The sequence below is a fragment of the Clupea harengus genome, chromosome 4 (assembly GCF_900700415.2).
Source record: "Clupea harengus chromosome 4, Ch_v2.0.2, whole genome shotgun sequence".
NCBI lineage: Eukaryota > Metazoa > Chordata > Actinopteri > Clupeiformes > Clupeidae > Clupea > Clupea harengus.
Genome location: NC_045155.1, coordinates 19,508,528 through 19,528,248, shown reverse-complemented (window position 1 = coordinate 19,528,248; position 19,721 = coordinate 19,508,528). Strand labels below are relative to the sequence as shown.

The following is a 19,721-nucleotide window of genomic DNA, read 5'->3' as shown; positions in this document are numbered from 1 at the left end:
GTTCACATTGATGATGAACACCATGTTTTCGGTCTCCATTTTCCCCCCTAAGAGTCTTACCAAAATCATCCAGTAGATGTCATCACTATACCTCGAGTAATTCTTTCTTATTCTAGGACTGTATATAGAGAAAATGAATATTCTGTTATTGAACTGTAACTTCTTTGTTATTCCCTTGCTTACTCTAGGCACACACATAATGTATAGTTGTTTTGTTCGCAACTTTAACTTGAAGTCACCTGTAAAGCAAAATTACCATGTAACGATTACAAATGTATCATTGAAAGTCATTTCACTGATGTAGGCAATAGAATTCCCTTTTATTTCAATATCAACAGATGGGCAAAGACTATTCATATGTAGCAATCACTAGCACACAACATTTACAAAATAAATATGCAACAAGATTTCCATTCATTTTTGTTCTTAAATATTAAATAAATAATAAATACATAATATCTATTCATCCCACATCATTGTGGAGGGTGTGAAAATACTTTATGGAAAACAGAACTGATTAAATAAAGAAAAACTTTAAAAAAGAATATCAAAAGCTGTTAGTTATAAAATATTTGCACTTAAAAAAGGAGATTAAAAATCCCGTTCTTTAAAATAAATAGGAAGATATATAAAACAATTTATTGTTAATACTTTAAAATATTGTCTCCTTTGAAACGTCAGGACAAAGGACAATTTCTTTCTTCTCATTGACAGATAAAAACGGTGTGTGTAGCATTTTGTTCAGTAAAAAAAATAATAATAAATTAAACATAATAAATAGACATTAATGAATAAATAGGGAAAGCAATCACAAAACATTGATAAATAATATAACTTACATCTCAGATCATCAATCCAAATATTCATTTCATGATAATAATAATGATACTACAAACTATTCATATAAGTGCAACGTCTATGCTCATAAATACTATAAATATTACTAGATGGGGCTGGAATGCCTTTACACTAACTATGGGACAACAGTTGTATTGTACAAGACACATAGGGCTCTGCAGTGCTGCATTCTAAGTCTGTTTTTATAGCAATTTAAAAAGGGCGGTAATTCGGCATGTCCTTAGATTGCAACACATGCACACACACTCACAGAAACACACACACACAGATGCATTCACTCCCACCAATATCCACAGGCTCACACACAATTTGTTGCTCCTGACCGCCTGCATGCGTTGAGGAGAGAAAGCGAGGCAGGCCCGGGTAGATTGTTGTTCTCAAAGACAAACAGGTAGTGAAGTCCAAAATAAGCCTCATTTGTTCAGGTCTGAGTCAGTCCATGAGGAGGAGTAGGAGGAGGAGGAGGAGGAGGAGGAGGAGGAGGGCGCGGGTCTGTTTGGCTCCAAAATCACACTTTTTTGAGACAGCAGCATCATTCAATTTTGGTCCTTATTTGAAAATAAGCATCAGTTTGTCTTTTGTCGTGATTATAACACCGCACAGTGTAAATCTGTTGCCTTCTTCTGTATCTTCCAGTGCTTGCAGTAGCTCTTTCACCTTCAGTCTCCCGATTGATTAGCCTCCCCTTCAGCCTTGCACTTCACACCTCGATGCCTTTCACAGCCTGGTTGATGGATTCTAATAGGGCCCGGTTCTCTGGGTTCTGGTAGCACTCCTTGTTGGTAAACATGTGCGTAAGGGTGTCCACGTAGGTGTCAAAGTTATTTTCGGCCATTGGCTCTTTCTGCACAGACAAAGGTGAAACAAAGAGTTGTGAGACATTACTGGTGAAGCGTGTGTCCTGGTGAGTGTCTCCTCGCTATATGTCAACATGAATTTGATCTGTGCCCACAACAGAGTGATGCCTGTGAGTCTAGCACATCAGCTTTAACTCCACAGTTATAGGGCCTGATTCCCATGTCTGTAACATAGGGTTCCAGCTTCCATGTGTGTGTGTGTGTGTGTGAGTGTGTATATGTGTGTGGGAGCGCATATATATAGTATGTGTGCATAAGCCCACTCAGCACACACACACACACACACACACACACACACACACACACACACACACACACACACACACACACACACACACACACACACACACACACACACACACACACACACACACACACACTCTGTCACCCTTCGACTCTTCTACCAACTCCTGTCTGACTCACCATGTGTGGGATCCGGATGTTGGCCAAGCTTCGGATGAGGGCCTGACTGAGTCCGGACAGCTCCACAAAGAGAGCCTCGTTCCTCTCCTCGATCAGCTTATTCTCTTCCTCCATGCTCTTCAGGTTCTTCTCCATGGACGAAATCTAGAGAAAGCGCAGACGTTAGCCAAGTAGCATTAGCCTAGTGAAAAGGCCTAGTGTTAGCCATTGACTCTCTTGCTGTCATTGAGTCACTGATATATTATAGTGTAGCGTTGACTAAAATAAATTAAAACGGATGTACTGGCCTAACCTGCAATATCACAAATTGATTAACAATGATTGGTTTGTATTGCAAAAGTTAATAATGTACTGCCCAAATGATATAACATACTAAAGAATGTTCATGTGGAAAGGAGCTATTGAAAGCATAAATCATATATTCCTAGACTACTGGGACTATCAAAAGGATTACCACTGGGGACTGACCTGTGTGTGCAGGCTTGCCATGTCATTCTCCATCTCTGAGTTGGATTCGCTAAGTTCATTAATCTCTTTGTTCAGCTGCTTTATGTCCTCATCATTATCCAGAACTGGAAGAGACAGATAATAAAGAGTCTAAACAGCCACAGCCAAAAGTGACAAAAGGAAGTAATATTTATGACATATTTTTATAAATATTTTATTACACAAAAGCATCAGGATTCTGATAATATTTATTCTTTTTTTGAATTGATAACTTTGCCTTAGTCTTACCATCGCTGGCTCTGAATTTCTTGCTGATGTACTCATCTCCAGGTAGCTTGCCCCTCTTCTTATTGGCTGATGCCCTGGGACAGCCCGATAAACTGCGGAGGAAAAAGCACATGAGTTTTGTGGTGTTGACCTGCTGAAATCATTCCTCAGAGTTACATCACCCACTAGATTACTTACACTAGTACACGTGTGCCTTTGGGCTTTCAATTGGGCCTAAATCTAGTTCCCCTTCCCCTGTGTCTCTCTGGTATCTTTATTCTGTTGTGTCTATTCCTCTGTGTCTATCAGCTCTGTTCCTGTTTGTCTCACTGATGTTTAGAAGTTGGACCAATACATTGGTTCCTATTTAACATTGTTATAAATATATATATATATTTACACCATACATTAAATTAACATTAAATAAATGTATCCCTTCTCTCCCTGCCTCCAGTACCTGCGGTGGGTGAGAAAGCTGCCGTTGGCGTGGCCAGACCCATCACATCCCGGCGTGGGACAGGTGGGGCCCTCGGTCTTAAAGGCCTTCCAGGAAAAGGGGGTGCCGTTCAGCATGCCCTCCTTCTGGCGCTTGGCAGCCAGTGGGCATCCGTAAGCGCTGCGGTGGGTGGCGTACTTCCCGCTGATGTGGCCCATGCTGTCGCAGCCTGGCACCGGGCATCTGAAAAGGATTTTACTGTTTAAAATGATGGAACAATGAGTCAAAGGTTAAGTGTAACATGGGTAAGAATACATCAGCTGTTAAGTGACAGAATCAGAACCAGAATGTGTGGAGGAGCTCTGTGGTTCTAATCACAGTAAAGCTCATATGGGCTCAGATGCTCCAAACTTACTTCAAGAGCTCCGAGTCCTCCTTATCATCCTTTGTGGGGGTGGTTTTCACTCCACCTTTTTTGGCACGAGGGCATCCAGAGAGACTGTCAAAGAAAAGGGGTAGAAGACATTCATTATCATCTGTCAAAATAAGTTATGTCTTAATGACAAGAGAGGCATGAACTAAACATGAGAGCCGTACCTTCTGTGAGAGGCGTAGTTCCCTGTGATGTGTCCAGATCCATCACAGCCTGGTGTGGGACACCTAGAGGGGCCAATAAGGTCCAGGTTAGAAGGAATACACACACCATGCACACATAATCCATCAAAGCCACATCCAGGAGACAGTGATTCATCACCTTCCCATGATATGTTTGCATTATATTTACATACAGTGATGCATCACCTTCCCATGATATGTATGCATTATATTTACGTTCAGTTTACATTCATTCAATTCATGCTTTGCACATGGACCCCAGGGGTAGTAGCTGTCACCCATGGGATCCAAACTGAATCAGTAAACCAGTATTCAATGCTGTTTACAAAGCTATGCCATGCTATTAACAAACTAAAAATAGGATGTTTTCTTCCAGATCAACCATGTTGTGTATTTGCAAAGGGAAGTGAATAGTAGAGTATCAGAAAGCATGGAGAGTTAAAGTTCAGAGTCAGGGTTAGGTCCAGTGGCCAGTGGTCAGTGTAGGGAAGGACAGGGGGAGGGCTAGGGTAAGCTGGAGAGGTATTAGAGCACAGCAGACGTACTTGAGTTCAGCAGTGTGAGCTGCCATGAGGGTCCGCAGAGACTTATCAGCAAGAGGGCAGCCAGACAGACTGAGGAGGAGGAGGGACAGAGAGAGAGAGAGAGAGAGAGAGAAAGAGAGAAAGAGAGAGAAACACACACAGGGAGAGGGGAAGATAAGATAAGAAGGGAAGATTCTTAGCACAAGACTGAAAGACCTCATGAGGAAGAAAAAAAAGAGCAAACAATTTTTTCTTGTCAGGAGAATGTTTGATTTTAAGTATTAGTGTTACGGAATTAGAAATTGAAAGAACTTTAGTGACAGGCATTGAAATTTGTCATTGTGTGTCTTCAAAAGAAGATTTGATACAGTCAAGAGACAAGGAAGAGATGGTAGGATCACACAGATAAAAAATCACACAGAAAACAGACACTACAGAGATTATTTGGATGGTATGAATACACTGTGATTACTAAATCACCTTAAACTCTTCATATAACAGCATATCACTAGACATGCAGGGCTTGAAGAAGTAAAGCTCTTATTCACAGCCCAGAGTTCAATTGAGAGAAAGAGAGAGAGGCTTTATAGTAAAGGAATGTGTGGTGAAGGAGACATAAAAGGCCATGAATTACTACAAACAGTCACATGCAAAGTTGGAACTAAATAAAGGGAAAAAGATCTGTTCAAACTTGTTTCAATGGGTGCTAATGTAGGATGAGAGACTCATTAAGTGTACTTCATGGTTAGTGCCATCGGCGACATAAGAGACATGGGTCTTTAGGTGGTGCATTCTCAGAAAGGTGGGGAGTTAGTATCAGTGCTAAAGCTGTGCTTTACCTGCGGTGTGATGCATAGTTCCCTGTTATGTGACCACTGCCATCACAACCTGGTGTGGGACATCTGAAGAGAGAGGGTTGAATCAGTGATCAGCCCAATTTCTGACTGCAAAAATGGAAGGGCCACTATCCCTTTTTATTTCAAATAACAACTTGATGTTGAGAAAATAAAAACAGTTGGAATATGTACGTAAGTTGGAGGAAGCCATGCACAGTTCACAGTCTCCGACGCTGTCTCTCCAGTTTCTTATGGTCTTTTTTTTGCAGTGATTTGAAGTTAGCCTACTAGATAGTAGATTGCAGATATATCCTGCCTTTGATTAGCACTTAACTACCTCAATCTACACTTGATCACTTACAGTAGAAGATCTTGCTTCTTGCTGTCCTTCGGGGAGAACTTGACCTTGTAGCTGGAGGTGGTGACCTCTCCGGGGTACTTCCTGTCTTCCAGGCTCTCCTGCGTGCCGTCATCTTCCTCCCCTTCAGAGGAGGCGTACGACTGCGTGCTGTGCTCCGGCTGTGGACACAAATATGGACATCCGACGTTACAGTCAGTGAACCCATCTATCTTTCTACACTAAGAACACAAATGATAATCAGTGAAGACCACCCTCAGAGAACACAGAGATTTATTAATGCTATTATGACAATGTAGTAGGTTTCGTCTTGAACAAACAGCCCTACTCTAAGATGCTGCTGAATTCATTAACTGCACCATGCAGACGAGTTCATGTTTTCTTATGCAATGTGTTCTGAGATCACAAAGGAACGTGATGCTATTTAAAGCCTTAACAAGCTAACTGCTAATACCATACAAACTGATTTCTCTCAGAAAAACTAATAGTCACCTCGTCCTGCTCTTCCTCCTTCTGGCGGGGGGGCTTGGTGTAGTCAAGAGGCCCCTCCCATTCCTCCTGCTTGTAGGTGTGGGCGGAGTTAGGCGAGGTGACTCCGCCCTGCTGCTGGGAGGAAGTGGAGGATGAAGAAGAGGGGTCAGGGGACTGCACTCCTTCGCTCTTAGGCTTCTTCATGCTCAGGTCCAGTGTGCCGTTCTCGTCCACCTCAATGTCCACTTCCTGCAGAGGAGAACGTTTCCTTATTGTAAACAATGAAGAGAGGACGAGAGGCTGTGCACGTCTAACTGTTGTGTAAATATCATTAGTTTGTGTCTGGAAAAGCTACACACTAAGGCATTATATATTTGTTACGTTTTTGTTTAAAGCAAACTCTAAATCAATCTCATTTGTTTCATATAACATATTTATATGAAACATTAACATATTGAATGTGTAAAGGAAAATACATTCTGGTTGATTACGTTTTCATTATGAATCATCAGGAAGGAGGCATAAGTTATTTGTCAATTATATAGACATTTTTCCACTATGATCCCATCATGATTTCACCAGTTAGAAGACGGTTTGTGGTGTACCTTGCCGGCCTGGTCCTCCTGTTTGGTGCTGAGGTTCTCTGGTCGCTCCCAACAGCGTGTGGACAGGTTCAGGATGGCGGTGGCTGCCATGTGTGCGGCCTCTGCGTCATGGGAGTAGTCGTAGCCGCTGGAGGAGGAGGACGAGCTGCTCTTGGCGTAGCCTCCTGATAGGCTGTGGCTGGGGGACGAGGCTTTAGGGAACAGTTTGGCTACGGGTCAGACAGAGGAGGTGGCACGTGAGAGCGACTCGTTCAGTCTAGACTGACAGGCTCACTTTCAAAAAACACTACTTCTACTTTCTGGTACAAACACCATGCTAATTAGCATCAAATAAAGGAGCAAGACTGTTTGTGAGCCATGACAGACCACAGTAACAGTTCAAAAGGTCCATTAAATTAAGGTGTACATTTTATTAAATGTCTAGCTGTCATATCTTTACTATTGTTCAATATAAATATATACATACATATATATAATAATAATAATAATAATGCATTTTATTTGTAAGAATCTCAGAGTGCCAATATATGTCCTTGGACTGTGCAAGCTTCGACGTGCAAGTGTTTGGCAAGCAATGACAGCTGTAGAGTTTATATCTCTATGGAGGAAATGAGGTTCTTACGTTTGAAGGCTTTGGGTGAGGTTTCGCTGGTGGGTATCTTTGGGGCAAGCATTCGCTTGCCAAACACTTGCACGTCGAAGCTTGCATAGTCAAAGGACACCTTGGAGTACTTCTCCAGCTCCTTGGCCAGGTTAGCGCGGGGGGTAGCCGGCACCACATTGGGCCTGTAGGTCCCGTACTGAGGGATCTCCAGCTGCTTCACAAAGCACATGGGCCTGGGAGGCAGGGGGAGGGGAGGGAGGGGGATTGGGAGAGATAAAGAAAATTAAGTTAAATAGGTTATTGGAATCGACTGGGAGACATTACCTCGCATAAGGCAGAAGTGTTTTTTTTCCTGGGCCATAATTCTGCAGTAATGTGTGTTTTTCTTTTTTTTTGTTAAACTCTTTTCTTCCCTGGCCTAGTTTCAGAGATGAGAGAGCGAGATAAATTGTTATTAATTGATACTGACCTCATCCTCTGGTTAAAGAAATGAGGCAGCACATGAGTGGAATGATACACGGCTACAGCTACGGACAGATCCAGAGCAGGCAGACTGATGAGTGTGTGTGTGTGTGTGTGTGGGTGGTTGGCCGGGGGGGTTTATGGGTGCAGAGGTGGGGTTGTGGTGGTGGTGGGGGGCTTACCTCAGCACTCTGTCTGAGTGGCCTCCTGCACTGGCCGGCTCACTCACAGAGGGCTGGGGGTGGACCTGCTTGTCTTGGCCCTTGTCGAGTTTCCTCTGTGCTGCGATGGGGCAGCCTGACAAGCTGGAGAGGAGAGACAGAGGCAGCGTGAAGAAAATCATGTTAAGATCTCTAAACATTTATTCATAGTAATGAACTTATGACCTTTCAAATGTAAAGGCTTAAAGGTTTATGCTTGGCAGATTTGAACTATTACTACACTCTATTTTATCATAAAAGACAACAAAAACACCTTAACAATGGAGGCTCATTAAGCTACATTCACTTGATGCACACATTCTTTCCTATGCTAAGAGAGTGTTGTATGGTCTGTACCTTCGATGGGTGTTGCGGTTGCTATTGACATGTCCCTGACCATTGCAGCCTGGGGTTGGACACTTCAAAACATTTTCATGCATGGCCAGGACTAGGGGGTGAGAGGGAGAAAAATTATGGTTAATAAAACGTATTGATTGTATTATGTATTATTTCATGCCTTTCAGGGAACAACAGCAAATATTGAAATAGAGAGAAACAGGGACAAAAGATTGACAGTGAGTGAGAGAGAGAGAGAGAGAGATTGAGAGAGAGAGAGAGAGGTCAATACAAGAGAAAATCTGAGAAATAGCCCTAGGCCAATGGAAGATTGAGGCCTGCTTACTCTCTGGAGGAATCCTGTCCTTGTGGGGGCATCCAGAGAGACTGCGATGATGAGGGTACAGCCCAGTCACATGACCTGTCCCATCGCAGCCTGGAGTAGGACACTTCACTTCCTTCTTCTCAGACCTGGAGCCTTCTGTATTAGGACAAAGGCAGATGCTTCAGCAAGACTTCCTCTCGACAACATTATTTCAGATACCATGCTGGTGTTTATATGAAGCAAAGGTATAGCGCAAAGGAGAACATTATGAATACATGTTGTGTACAAACCTACAGCTCAAATGATGACACTATATGACTAGCTAATGGTGTGGTGGAGCAGTAGCTAGCATAAACGGTTGAGTGGGGTTCCATTCCCAATTGCTGCAGTTTGTCTAAGTCGCTTTGGATTAAATACTTGACCTTTACTTTTCTCTTTACATGACATTTCAGAGTATTTTGGTGCATTTTGCTTTCCTTGTTGTCAAGTCTAAAAACTAGCATTGCATGCTGTAATGTGTCTCAATGTGTGGCTCATTAAGGTACTGTGTATGCTTTGAAAAATGAGAAAACCCTTTGTTCCGACTAGTATGGATGAGCTGTGTGGCCTCTGTCCGTACCTTTGCCGTAGTATGGTCTGCGTGGTGTGGTTTCGCTAGTCTTGCTGGACCTCTCGTCCTGGCTGTGGTAGGACAAGGGTTCTGAGGAGCAGCTCTCCTCCGCGGCCCTCTCCACCTGCTCGGCCTTCAGGGCGATGGCCTGCTCCAGAAGCCCCAGGTTGCCTTTGGTCATGTCATATGTCTCTGACTCGTCCGTGATCTCCGACCTGTGCGAAACGCTGTCCACTTCCTCCTCTTCCTCCTCCTCTTCTACCTCCTCTTCTTCCTCTTCCTCCTCTTCGTCCTCTTCCTCGGAGCCTAACTCGATGACAAGGGTGGGCGAGGCCTTGTTGGAGCCTCGCTCTTGCTCTTCGTCTTCTTCGCCGTCTTCCTCCTCCTCATCTTCCTCTTCATCATCTTCCTCCTCCTCTTCCTCCATCAGGTCTTGTTTAACCTCATCCTGGGGTACCACCTCTGATTGCACTTCCTGGGCTGAAGAAGCGGACACAACAGGCTCTGCAACTGTCTGTTCCTCCTCTTCCTCCTCCTCTTCCTCCTCCTCCTCCTCTTCTACCCTTTCCTCCTTCTCGCCGTCTTTGGTGGGCAGTCTTTGATAGTTCCCGCTGTAGTACTGGTGGTCGGAGTTGTTCTCCTGACCTGCGCATTGCCTCTCCTCTTCCTCCTCACCCTCTTCCTCATTGTCATCTACCTCTTCCTCAGCTGACGTTGGCTCTGGGCCCGGGTCGTTCTTTAATTGCTGCCTCATTCTGTCCTGTTCGCTCATCTCCTCATCCTCCTCCTCCTCTCCTGCTTGGATCTCCTCTGCGACCTGCAGTGCCGCCTCACTGTCTGCCTCCATAGTAACAGGCTGGATGGGTGTGGTCTCCTCTGGCTCTTTGGGGATGTCTGAATCAGAGGATGGGGTGGCGTCAGTCGCTGGCTCTTTTTCTTTAGGACTAGCTGGTGTATTTTCACCTGTACAGAAAAAATTATGTTTTTGATTACATTGTCCTGCTTCATTATAAACAATATTAAAGCAGAAATACTTAGGTTTTTACCATTTTCAAGGTTTGAGTTCATGGATAAGCATCAGGTATACATCAGTTAGCAAACTAGCTAGCTTTTACCAGTGTCAGCTATGCAATTGCTGGTGTTTGCAAGGCAGGTCTACAATCCAATCTCCACTATTTATTTATAAGTCCAAAAACGGTTAAGTTACCCAGCAATAGCAGCAGCATACTCAAAGTAGGTAAGGAATATGTGGAGGAATATTTCATCACGTTGCCAGTTCCTCTCTCTGTACCCACCTTTCTGTGGCCCTGCTGTCTTCTGCTCCTCTGCCGTCTCCTTCTCAGCGGCTGCCTCCTCGTCTGACTCGGCTCCTTCCTCCTTCGTCTCCGCCTCGCTGCTCGTGTCACTGTCGGCGTTGAAGCCGTCATCCATGGCCAGCTTCAGGGGGTTCGACTTCTTCTTTGGGGCAGGTTGACTCTCGTCTACCTCTGCCTCTGCCTCTGCCTCTTGTTTCCTTTTCTTTGCCAGTGGGCAACCCAACACACTGCACAGAGATGGTGAGAATATGCAGAGGAACATGTGGAGAGGTCAGACATTTGGGCTTTTGAATTTCACACTCTGTGGAATACTTGATTCTGATTGGACAGTCAGGGTTTTTTGGGCGGTCTGTTATTTCAGACGAACAGACCGCTGAGCTGTATATATATGTAACTGGCATAGGTAACCCGTGTTCGTTGTATTGTTAGAAATGGTGGTCTATTGGACTACAACAGGGGCCAGTGAAGTAACTTTACACCAAAAGTAAAATCCCTCTCAAATTCATGGTCTTCATAAAATGAGTGTTTTATTTGGTAGCTAGGTGTGTGAGTGTGTGTGTGTGTGTGTGTTTGTGTGTGTATGTGTGTGTGTGTGTGTGTGTATGTGTGTGTGTTTGTGTGTGTATGTGTGTGTGTGTGTGTGTGTGTGTGTATGTGTATGGGTGTGTGTGTGTGTGTGTGTGTGTGTGTGTGTGTTTGTGTGTGTATGTGTGTGTGTGTGTGTGTGTGTGTGTGTGTGTGTGTGTGTGTGTGTGTGTGTTTGTGTGTGTATGTACGGCACCAGAGAATCAGAGCCATCATTATTGTGAAATATCCCTCTCCAGGGTGATAAAAGATGCCATCATTTTGTGCTTGTATTGTAATAATGACCAGCTAAATTATCTCTAACAAATTACACATCCTGCCAACAGTAATCTATAATTTACTGTATTTTTGAAGTGTTAATTGATGGTGGATATGAAATTACCTTCTGTGCCGTGCATATTTTCCACTGACGTGACCCAGGCCATCACATCCCGAAATAGGACAACTGAAAGGAAACCACATAGACAATGATTGATTCTATGCCCAAAAAAAGGGAATACCCCAAGGAGTGTGTTAATTTATACATATATATATGTATATTATGATGCGCGCTGTGTTGCGCTTGTTCTTAAAACAACATCGACTTTCAAAATGAGGACATGTTCCAGCAAAACAGATGGTACATCTGTCAGAAGTCCCCACAGACAGCGTTCAAGAGGAATGTTTTTATTAGTAAAGCGATGCGATCTGGCAGATTTCAATGCTGTTTTATCTCATGTCTTAAGCAAGGGCATTTGATGGTTTTCATGACAGTGGTTTTAATAATGGTGTTTATAATGATAAAATTATCCTCTGAGAGGTTTCTCCATACCTTAGTTCTTGGCCCACGACATCCACGGGTACTGCACAGCAAAAGAGAACAAGGAGATCAAAAGAGAGAGAGTGAGAGACGGAGAACTCAAGAAGTAATATACCTAATAAACTCAGGAGAGGGGAGATGAAATCATGTCCTCCCAGTCATGAGGGGAGGGGATATGATGTAAGTGGTCCAGTGAAGACGTACCTCGGATGCCCTTGGAGCGCGTCCGTGTCCGCTTCTCGTCTGCATCCTGACTCATCTGGAAGACAGACACAGTCGGGGACATTACCAAACATGGCCACCTCAGTCTGACTCTCCTGACAGTCATTCTATCTTTGGTTTTTGTAAATACAAAGTAGTGATGCATTGCTACTCTTTGTCATTCAATATATTCTACCATACTTAAAGTTTATAGCTTTGTCATATACCATACCATATACGCCTTTATTTCTTCAAATGGTTTTGCCTGGTCTGTCTTTCCTTCTGTGTGTCAGCAGCCAGTCTCTCCCCTCACCCGTTCCTGGAGTCTTTCCTCCCTGTGCTTTTCTCTCTGCCCTTTCATCTGTCTTTCTCTCCCCGCTGTTCCACCTGCCTGTCGCGAATACGTCCACTCTTCTCTGCCTTTCATTCATGTGCCAGCATTCTTCCCACAGTACCTCTCCTCACAACTGCATCTTCAGGTACACCTGCTTTCACACGCTCCACACTGTAATGCTCTCTAACCATTAAAGGTGCAGTCCGCGATTCTAATCCCATACACGTTTTTTTCAGATTCAGTGAATTGCTCTAGCTCAGTGTTTGCACTCAAAAAGGTCCTACCTCTGTAAATAGGAAATAAATATAGTGGCTCGGACCGAGCCATAAACAATTCCAGCCAAACAACATCGTGATGTAGCAGTATGGAAGGGAGGGTCGTAAATTGATTGGATGTTGAGCTCAGATATCAACAACTTTTAGTGAAACTGAAACCGAATCGCAGACCTCATCTTCAAACCCTCATATTGGGATCTATGGCGTTCTGTAAAAAGGGGAGGTATCTAATTGTTCCACTCATAGAAGCTTTCAAGCTTGAGTTACAGATGATAGAGACTCACACCATCCTTCTAAATATGCTCTCAAACACCAAGATCAATACCACCCCACTGGACAGTTTCGTTCAACAGAAAGCAAGACAGAAAGTGAGACACAACGAGATGGAGAGAGAGAGAGAGAGACAGACAGACATGCAGAGAGAGAGAGAGAGAGAGAGAGAGAGAGAGAGATAGAGATCTATAATGACCAGAAAGAGGAGAACATAAAACACATGAGGCATAACTTAAAGCACTCTGAAGTTCCTCTTTAAATAAAACAACTGCACTGTCCATCGCCATGCTACAATAGGAACAATCCAGGGCATTCACAATGTTCCTTCTGTAACAAAAAGCATTCTGTGATATGTGTGTGTGATATGTGTGTGTGTGAATTGTCCTTACTTTGACTCTCCTCGTCCTTTTGGTCTCACAGCTGCTGTCTCTGTCCCCTCTTGTCCACCTCTGGTTCAGCAGCTGTCCTCTGAACTCATTTTCTGTAAGGTGGACATAAGTGGGTTACTCCCATCGTCTTCACAATCTTCAGTACAATGCTACCCATAGACAGTAGTGGAAAGTAACCAAGTACATTTACTCGTTTACTAAGTAGATTTACTCAAGTAATTAAGAACAATTTTGAGGTACTTGTAATATTTTTATGCCTATTATACTTCCACTCCACTACATTTCAGAGGGAAATATTGTACTGTCTACTCCACTCCATTTATTTGACAGCTTTAGAACTAAAGTATCTAAACTGAAGAAAGACCTAAGTTAGGTCACTTTACTTGTTCATTTTAAGCTGAATATACAATGCATTGTTAAAGATTAAACATTTCAAACATTTTGGGCTTTTGACATCTTACAAAAAGCAGTGTGTAGTCAGGGTCACATTTCAGATCTCTGAATTGTTAACATCCCCACCAAACAGTGATTTTCCCCTCTAAACTTCTCACATGATTTCAATTCAATAACTGTTCAAATAATCAAATATCTCAAAGACTGAAGAAACCTGAAAAAAGATTTGTGTAGCAGAACTTTTTTTCTTCTTCTTTTCTCTTCCATGAATCATATCATGACCCCTCAGATGTATCTTTTTGAGTCTCTGTATATAAAACTGTAGTAGTTCAAACTAGCTCCACCTCAACCAGCTGCAACAATAACATGCTGCTTACTATATGGTCATGGAAACTGTACTGTTATTGTACTGTACTGAAGAAAAAGATGAGAGAGATTTTAGTGATGCAGATCATGACCAAATTAATTGGAGCTTTTGTACAGAACTGAAGCACACACATTCCTCCCTATTACAGTCTCTACTACCTTACATTGCATGTATTTCATTTGGATATAACTGAATGTGTATACAATGTGACACACACACTAATTTATATAAACTAGTGGTCCATACAAAAAAACACCAATAATGTTCAGAAATGTATATGCGAGAGAAGGGGGGCATCCCAAGGGACAGACACACTGAAGTCATTCTCGTGGTGTTTGAACAGTCATTGTATGGCGCTACTCGAGTCGCGTGCCTTCATCGCTCTGGTGTCGATTAGGTTCTCCAAACGAGAGGAAAGCCGCGTCCCAGCTGTTTTACACGCCTGCTCATTACCGACCTCCTGATTACGTTTCAAGAAGCACCTGGTGCCCCGTCGCTGTCAAACCGGCTTAGCGTGAGAATCCCCGGAGAAATGTGACTTTGAGTGGAAAAAAACGTTCAGAGTTTATAACGGAAAACTTTCGTCAAATTAGATAAATCACATAAGAAGGCCAGAGGAAGCATCATAGCCATATAATTTAAGTCATACAGCGTCGTCCTTGACAAAAGCAACGTGAATTGGTTTGTTTGTCACTGAGGTATAGAAAGGTGTTCGACATAGCGTATGTTATGTTTCTCAAGGTAGCACGGGCAGTTTCTTAAGTTAACATTTGACATCATAAATAGGCTAACGTTTACATTCTGGTATTAGTAAAATGATAATGGTATAACTTAGTAAAGGAAAAGTAATGACTGCCAATACAGACAAGGACTACAACCAGATGGGCAAAGCCACCTTAGATGAAACAAACGTGATTAATGTAAGGACATCTGTACTGTTCCACAAACACGATGAAAAACATAATTCATCTCTATTCAATATGGCTGAACGTAATATGCCGGAGGCTCTATTGCAGTAGCCTAGTCCAAGAACATCTTGAACGTGCATTTTCATAGATGATGTGAATATCAATTGGATATTTACAGTTAGCCACATTATGCGTGTTTCTTTCTACCAAACGCTATGCTACAATATCATACTCAACGGATCGTTTTAAAGACGAAGACGTAAAATTGGTCTGAAGCCTTTTGTTCCATAGGCCCCGGCTTCTAAAGCGCAGCATCCAATTGCACGTAACCATTCATTTCACAGTTTGTACTGTACCACGCCTATGAACGACTTCCATCAACCGAGAAGCAAAAAACCTTCCGCGACGACAGAATGGGGGTGGAACCTGCAAATGCTAGTCTCTTTATCAGCTCGCTTTGATGACTTTGATGAAAGCTAGTATGGGGCTACCTGACATTTTAGCATAGCATGGACGCTTTGTTTACCCTGGGCCACAGGCTTCATCTCTTCCCTAGCTAACATCAGAACAAGTTCTATCCTTGCGTGGAATCAAACATAGATCATGCTGCGATATACCCGAGAACACCTGATGCCAAACTCAGAAGATCACCAGGCAGATCACTTCGGTAGCGCAAGAACGTATTTGTAGGTCTCGGTTGAAGCTTATAAGATAGCCAACAATAATATTAACATAGTGATGACATAAAATATACACATAAACTAGCACATTTGAAGACGCTACCTGCTTCGACGAGTGTTTTGCCAGACTTTCACATGACGCACGCAAAACAAAAACGTGTATAAAGGCTTTGAGAGAGAGCCATACTTGATGCTTCCCACATAAGAGTATTTCTTATAACTTGCCGAACCGTTTCAGTGGATAAATGCCGTCACAACTTAGTGCTTAAATATCGGTTTCACACAAAGCAGTGTAATAACTTCAGACTATCGGGTGCTTTATGCAGGTTAGGTTTCTGCTGTAATACAGACAAGTTAGACTTATGGCTTTCATAAAGATTACCATATAGTTATGAGTTGGATTAAAAGGCATTAGAAAACATAAATCTGTAAATAGATTATAAAAATATGAATAGCAATGTTATACTTCTCTTCTCTCCATTACGCCTCGAGTAACTGTCATTTAATATGCCAGTCAACACACTAAGTCGGTTTCTGGTAATAAACTACATTTCCATCTTACAAATAGATCCTTGTATTATAATAAAATAACAATGGAGGACGAAATAGTAATCTACACACAAAAGCTGCTAGGGTAACCAGCAACTGCTTCTTTAAGAGATTACTAGCCAGGCGTCCATTAGGATACAAAAAACAGCAATGGTTGGTCTATTAACACACCGATGTATAAATGAAATATAAACGTAGAATGAGGTTGGCTATATACATATTCCAGCAACATAGAATAATGTAGAATATATACCATAAGGCACAGTCTTCCATAGAATCCTTTATCAAAGATATGGCCTTATTGATGGAACTTCAGTGTTGAGCACCGTCTTCAGCGGCTCGGTAAACCCATGTCTGACGTTCAAAAACTCAGACCTCTCGATCACATCGAAGCCACGACGGAATGGGTATGGATAATATTACTCACCCATTCTAAATCTGAATGTTACGAATTATTACCGATTGCATCGTCTCAATTGTTTTGTCGACGGGAATAATATAACTTACCTACCGTTCACGGGCCATTGTTCACCCCTCCTTTCCCCTCTTATGTTGTGACATCATCATAGTAAAACCTACAGCATAAGATGGGCAGGGCCTCTGATAATGCCCAGCTCCCCCACTACCGTATCACACAACACACACACGGTACTATCCTTTGAACATTATAATTATTATACATCTACTCGATTTTGCTTATGGTAGACCCGCAGAACAGAGTCAAAATAACAACAATCACAAGGATGCAAAATCGTGCAAAATATGATGCTCTATCATATTTTTAAATGCTCTTTGTATCCTTTGTGGCTAACAGTTAACTTTTGGCTTCAGCGATAGCATTACAGAAGAGGGAATCTGTTACAGTTTTGAGAACCCCCCATCGTTTCACACAATGGTACTGCCCAGCCATTTCAATGCATCAACACCGGCAACACACGAAAAGAGTTTGGGCAAAGGCATAATGTTTGACATTCATAATTATTATATAGAACCTTAACTGTTTACGTTAATATCCACGAATGTTCTCAGACTTAAAACATATAGTTGTAAAGTTGTCTTCTTACTTAATGAGACAATTTCGTCAAGATTCCAGAAACAGTGAACTCACGTCAGCATTCGAAGTGAATGGTGTAGCTCTACAAAAATTCAGTACCTAAGACAGCGCGGGCAGTGATTTCAGTACCATGGACAGAGACAAACAGTGCCCTGCGCAGCCGGTCTAAACTAAAACCGAACCGTTCTAATTCATTGTGCCACTCATATTATTCTTGCGGTTACCTACCATGGCCTGTATGGTCTCGGCTTTTATAATAGTTATCGATAAGAACTATATATGCCATGTGAACGCAGGAATGTAAAGGGCGATTTGATATAGTTTTTTTTTCTGTACGTTGTTTTATAGGTTGCTTCGTTTGGGTTTTCTGTTGCCTGGGTTTTCTTGACAGTTTGTTTGCACTTACTTACCTCCAGAATTTATTTTGATTTCGAGGAACTACTTTGTTTTGCGCAGTGATACAGTGGAATTAAATATGTCTACTCCGGAAAAGACCGAACCACCTTATCTATCTTGGTTGTGATAGATGACTTCCATTTTCAACATTTCGCAAATATCATTTCCTGAGCACAGAATTGGCAGTGGTAGTTGTTCTTGCTGCATGACCTGATATACTATATGTTCATTTTTTAAGCATGACATAATAATTATTTATTGAAAGGTTGCCATATATAAATGTTGTTTAAACACACGCAATTGTTGTTATTAATGGGTCGTGGTGTCGTTCTTTTTTGAGTTCTATAAACTGTAGAAAAGTTTTGGTGAGTATTTTCTCAAGAGCAACTCCTTAAGACTTTTTGAATATTTAATGAGGCTCAACTTCTACGATTACCAGCTGGGACTTTTTTTTCTCGGTCACTTAGTAAAGCTCATCACAGATGGACAGCCCTGTTGCGGCCGCATACAATTAAAGTTGTGGTCTGCTGCTACGGGCCCGAGCTATGAGTGTGAATATTGCATACGGTGCCTGCTGAAAGAATGAGATGAGGGAACTCCCCACTCACACAAGTCCCCTCCCATCAGAGACAGATGGAGCGATCTGCCAAGCCGGCTGGTCCTCCCTCCTCCTCCACCCCACCCCTTCAACGCACACACACAAACTTTTAATACGCCGGAGGACTGACTTCGTCCCTATAGAGTTTCAAACACATATCCTCGAGGGAACAAAAGTTGCCTTTGTCTGAAAACTGTCTGGACGGCTCTCAGTTTGGGAGTTTTGCCCAGCACAAAGAGCTCTAGGTCAGCTGCTGAATTAGCACAAGTGTGTCATTGTGGAAAAAATATATCAGCATTTTAGTTTTATCGTGTCATCAGACAAGCTTCCCTCAAAACACTTCAGAAATCTGAACGAATGTTAGTCGTCCAGCATAATAGTAGTGGAACATGTGCCACAGTTCTGTAGTATTGTTAAACTAATAACACAGGCTAATAACAATGTCACCGTGTCAACATTACATCGTTTTGATACATTCAAAGAATGTATTCACTTGAAAGTAATGCTATTCTATTAATTATAATAAAACCGGTGAAATACGAACTTTTCTCAATGCAGTTGTTTCAGTAGTTAAGTTAAACATGAATACCTAAGTACGGAAACTAAAGTACGACAATGGTCAAATCAGACCATCTGTTTCTAGCCTCTAGTTGTTATGTCACGGCGTAGATATATTTAGAAAAACAGAGTACTCACCTAAAAAACTTCCACACAGCTCCATCTTTGCGGTGATTTTGTCGTCCCTCTCACCGCCCGCAATCCCTGAAAACTTACTTCACTCCGAAGAAAGTTACAAGGAGTAAACTTACAAGACTGGGCGGGGATTTCACCAAACTCTGCAGCTCCACCAATCAGCAGCTCGCCGGCGAGTTATTGTCTACTTGATCGGCCTATCAGAGCTCAGAGCTCCGTCAGTGTTCCACAACAATGCCCATTGAAAACGAAAACAAAAGGTTAGTAGTGTCCCCTGCAAGTCATATGGCAAATCCAACGACTTCCTATTTCTTTCATGCCTGGATCAGCTGCCTCTGCACAGTCCACCACAGTCAGTCAAGTCTGTCAGAGAGTTTTCATTTGTAATTTAACTTTAAATTTAAAATACATAAGAAGCCACAGGGAAAACCACTTTTAGTCTTTACTGACCACTGAGATAAAGGTTTTATGTCCATAAGTGGCCAGTTGTCGAAGCCAATGCACGCTTTATACATTATACTTATGTTTATTTGTTGCTATGCCAGACAAAGAAGATATGCCTATATATATATATATATATATATATATATATATATGTATATATTTATTTATATCAATATATGTATTTTTTTTATTTTTTTTTAGAGAGAGATGGATACCTACAAACATATGGGTGA

At 42.2% G+C, this 19,721-nt stretch overlaps 1 protein-coding gene across 10 annotated transcripts; it reads right to left on the bottom strand.

The window, feature by feature from the left end:
• Positions 1-301: 301 nt before the first annotated feature.
• Positions 302-19,134, bottom strand: myt1a (myelin transcription factor 1a). 10 transcript variants are annotated; one of them, XM_031566607.2, is made up of 23 exons: positions 19,048-19,134; positions 13,407-13,498; positions 12,139-12,193; positions 11,947-11,977; positions 11,518-11,580; positions 10,530-10,777; positions 9,244-10,197; positions 8,646-8,780; positions 8,321-8,411; positions 7,946-8,068; positions 7,320-7,534; positions 6,698-6,906; positions 6,114-6,341; positions 5,625-5,782; positions 5,267-5,329; positions 4,449-4,517; positions 3,886-3,948; positions 3,704-3,787; positions 3,310-3,546; positions 2,874-2,965; positions 2,607-2,710; positions 2,139-2,282; positions 302-1,702 (listed from the first exon to the last, which is right to left on the bottom strand). In XM_031566607.2, the coding sequence occupies exons 1-23, from the start codon at positions 19,070-19,072 to the stop codon at positions 1,559-1,561; spliced, it is 3,627 nt and encodes a 1,208-aa protein (XP_031422467.1). In that variant the 5' UTR covers positions 19,073-19,134; the 3' UTR covers positions 302-1,558. The 10 variants fall into 10 exon arrangements, with proteins under 10 accessions (XP_031422467.1, XP_031422469.1, XP_031422470.1 ...); XM_031566609.2 differs by having other exon boundaries at positions 3,310-3,531; XM_031566610.2 differs by having other exon boundaries at positions 6,698-6,888.
• Positions 19,135-19,721: the final 587 nt, after the last annotated feature.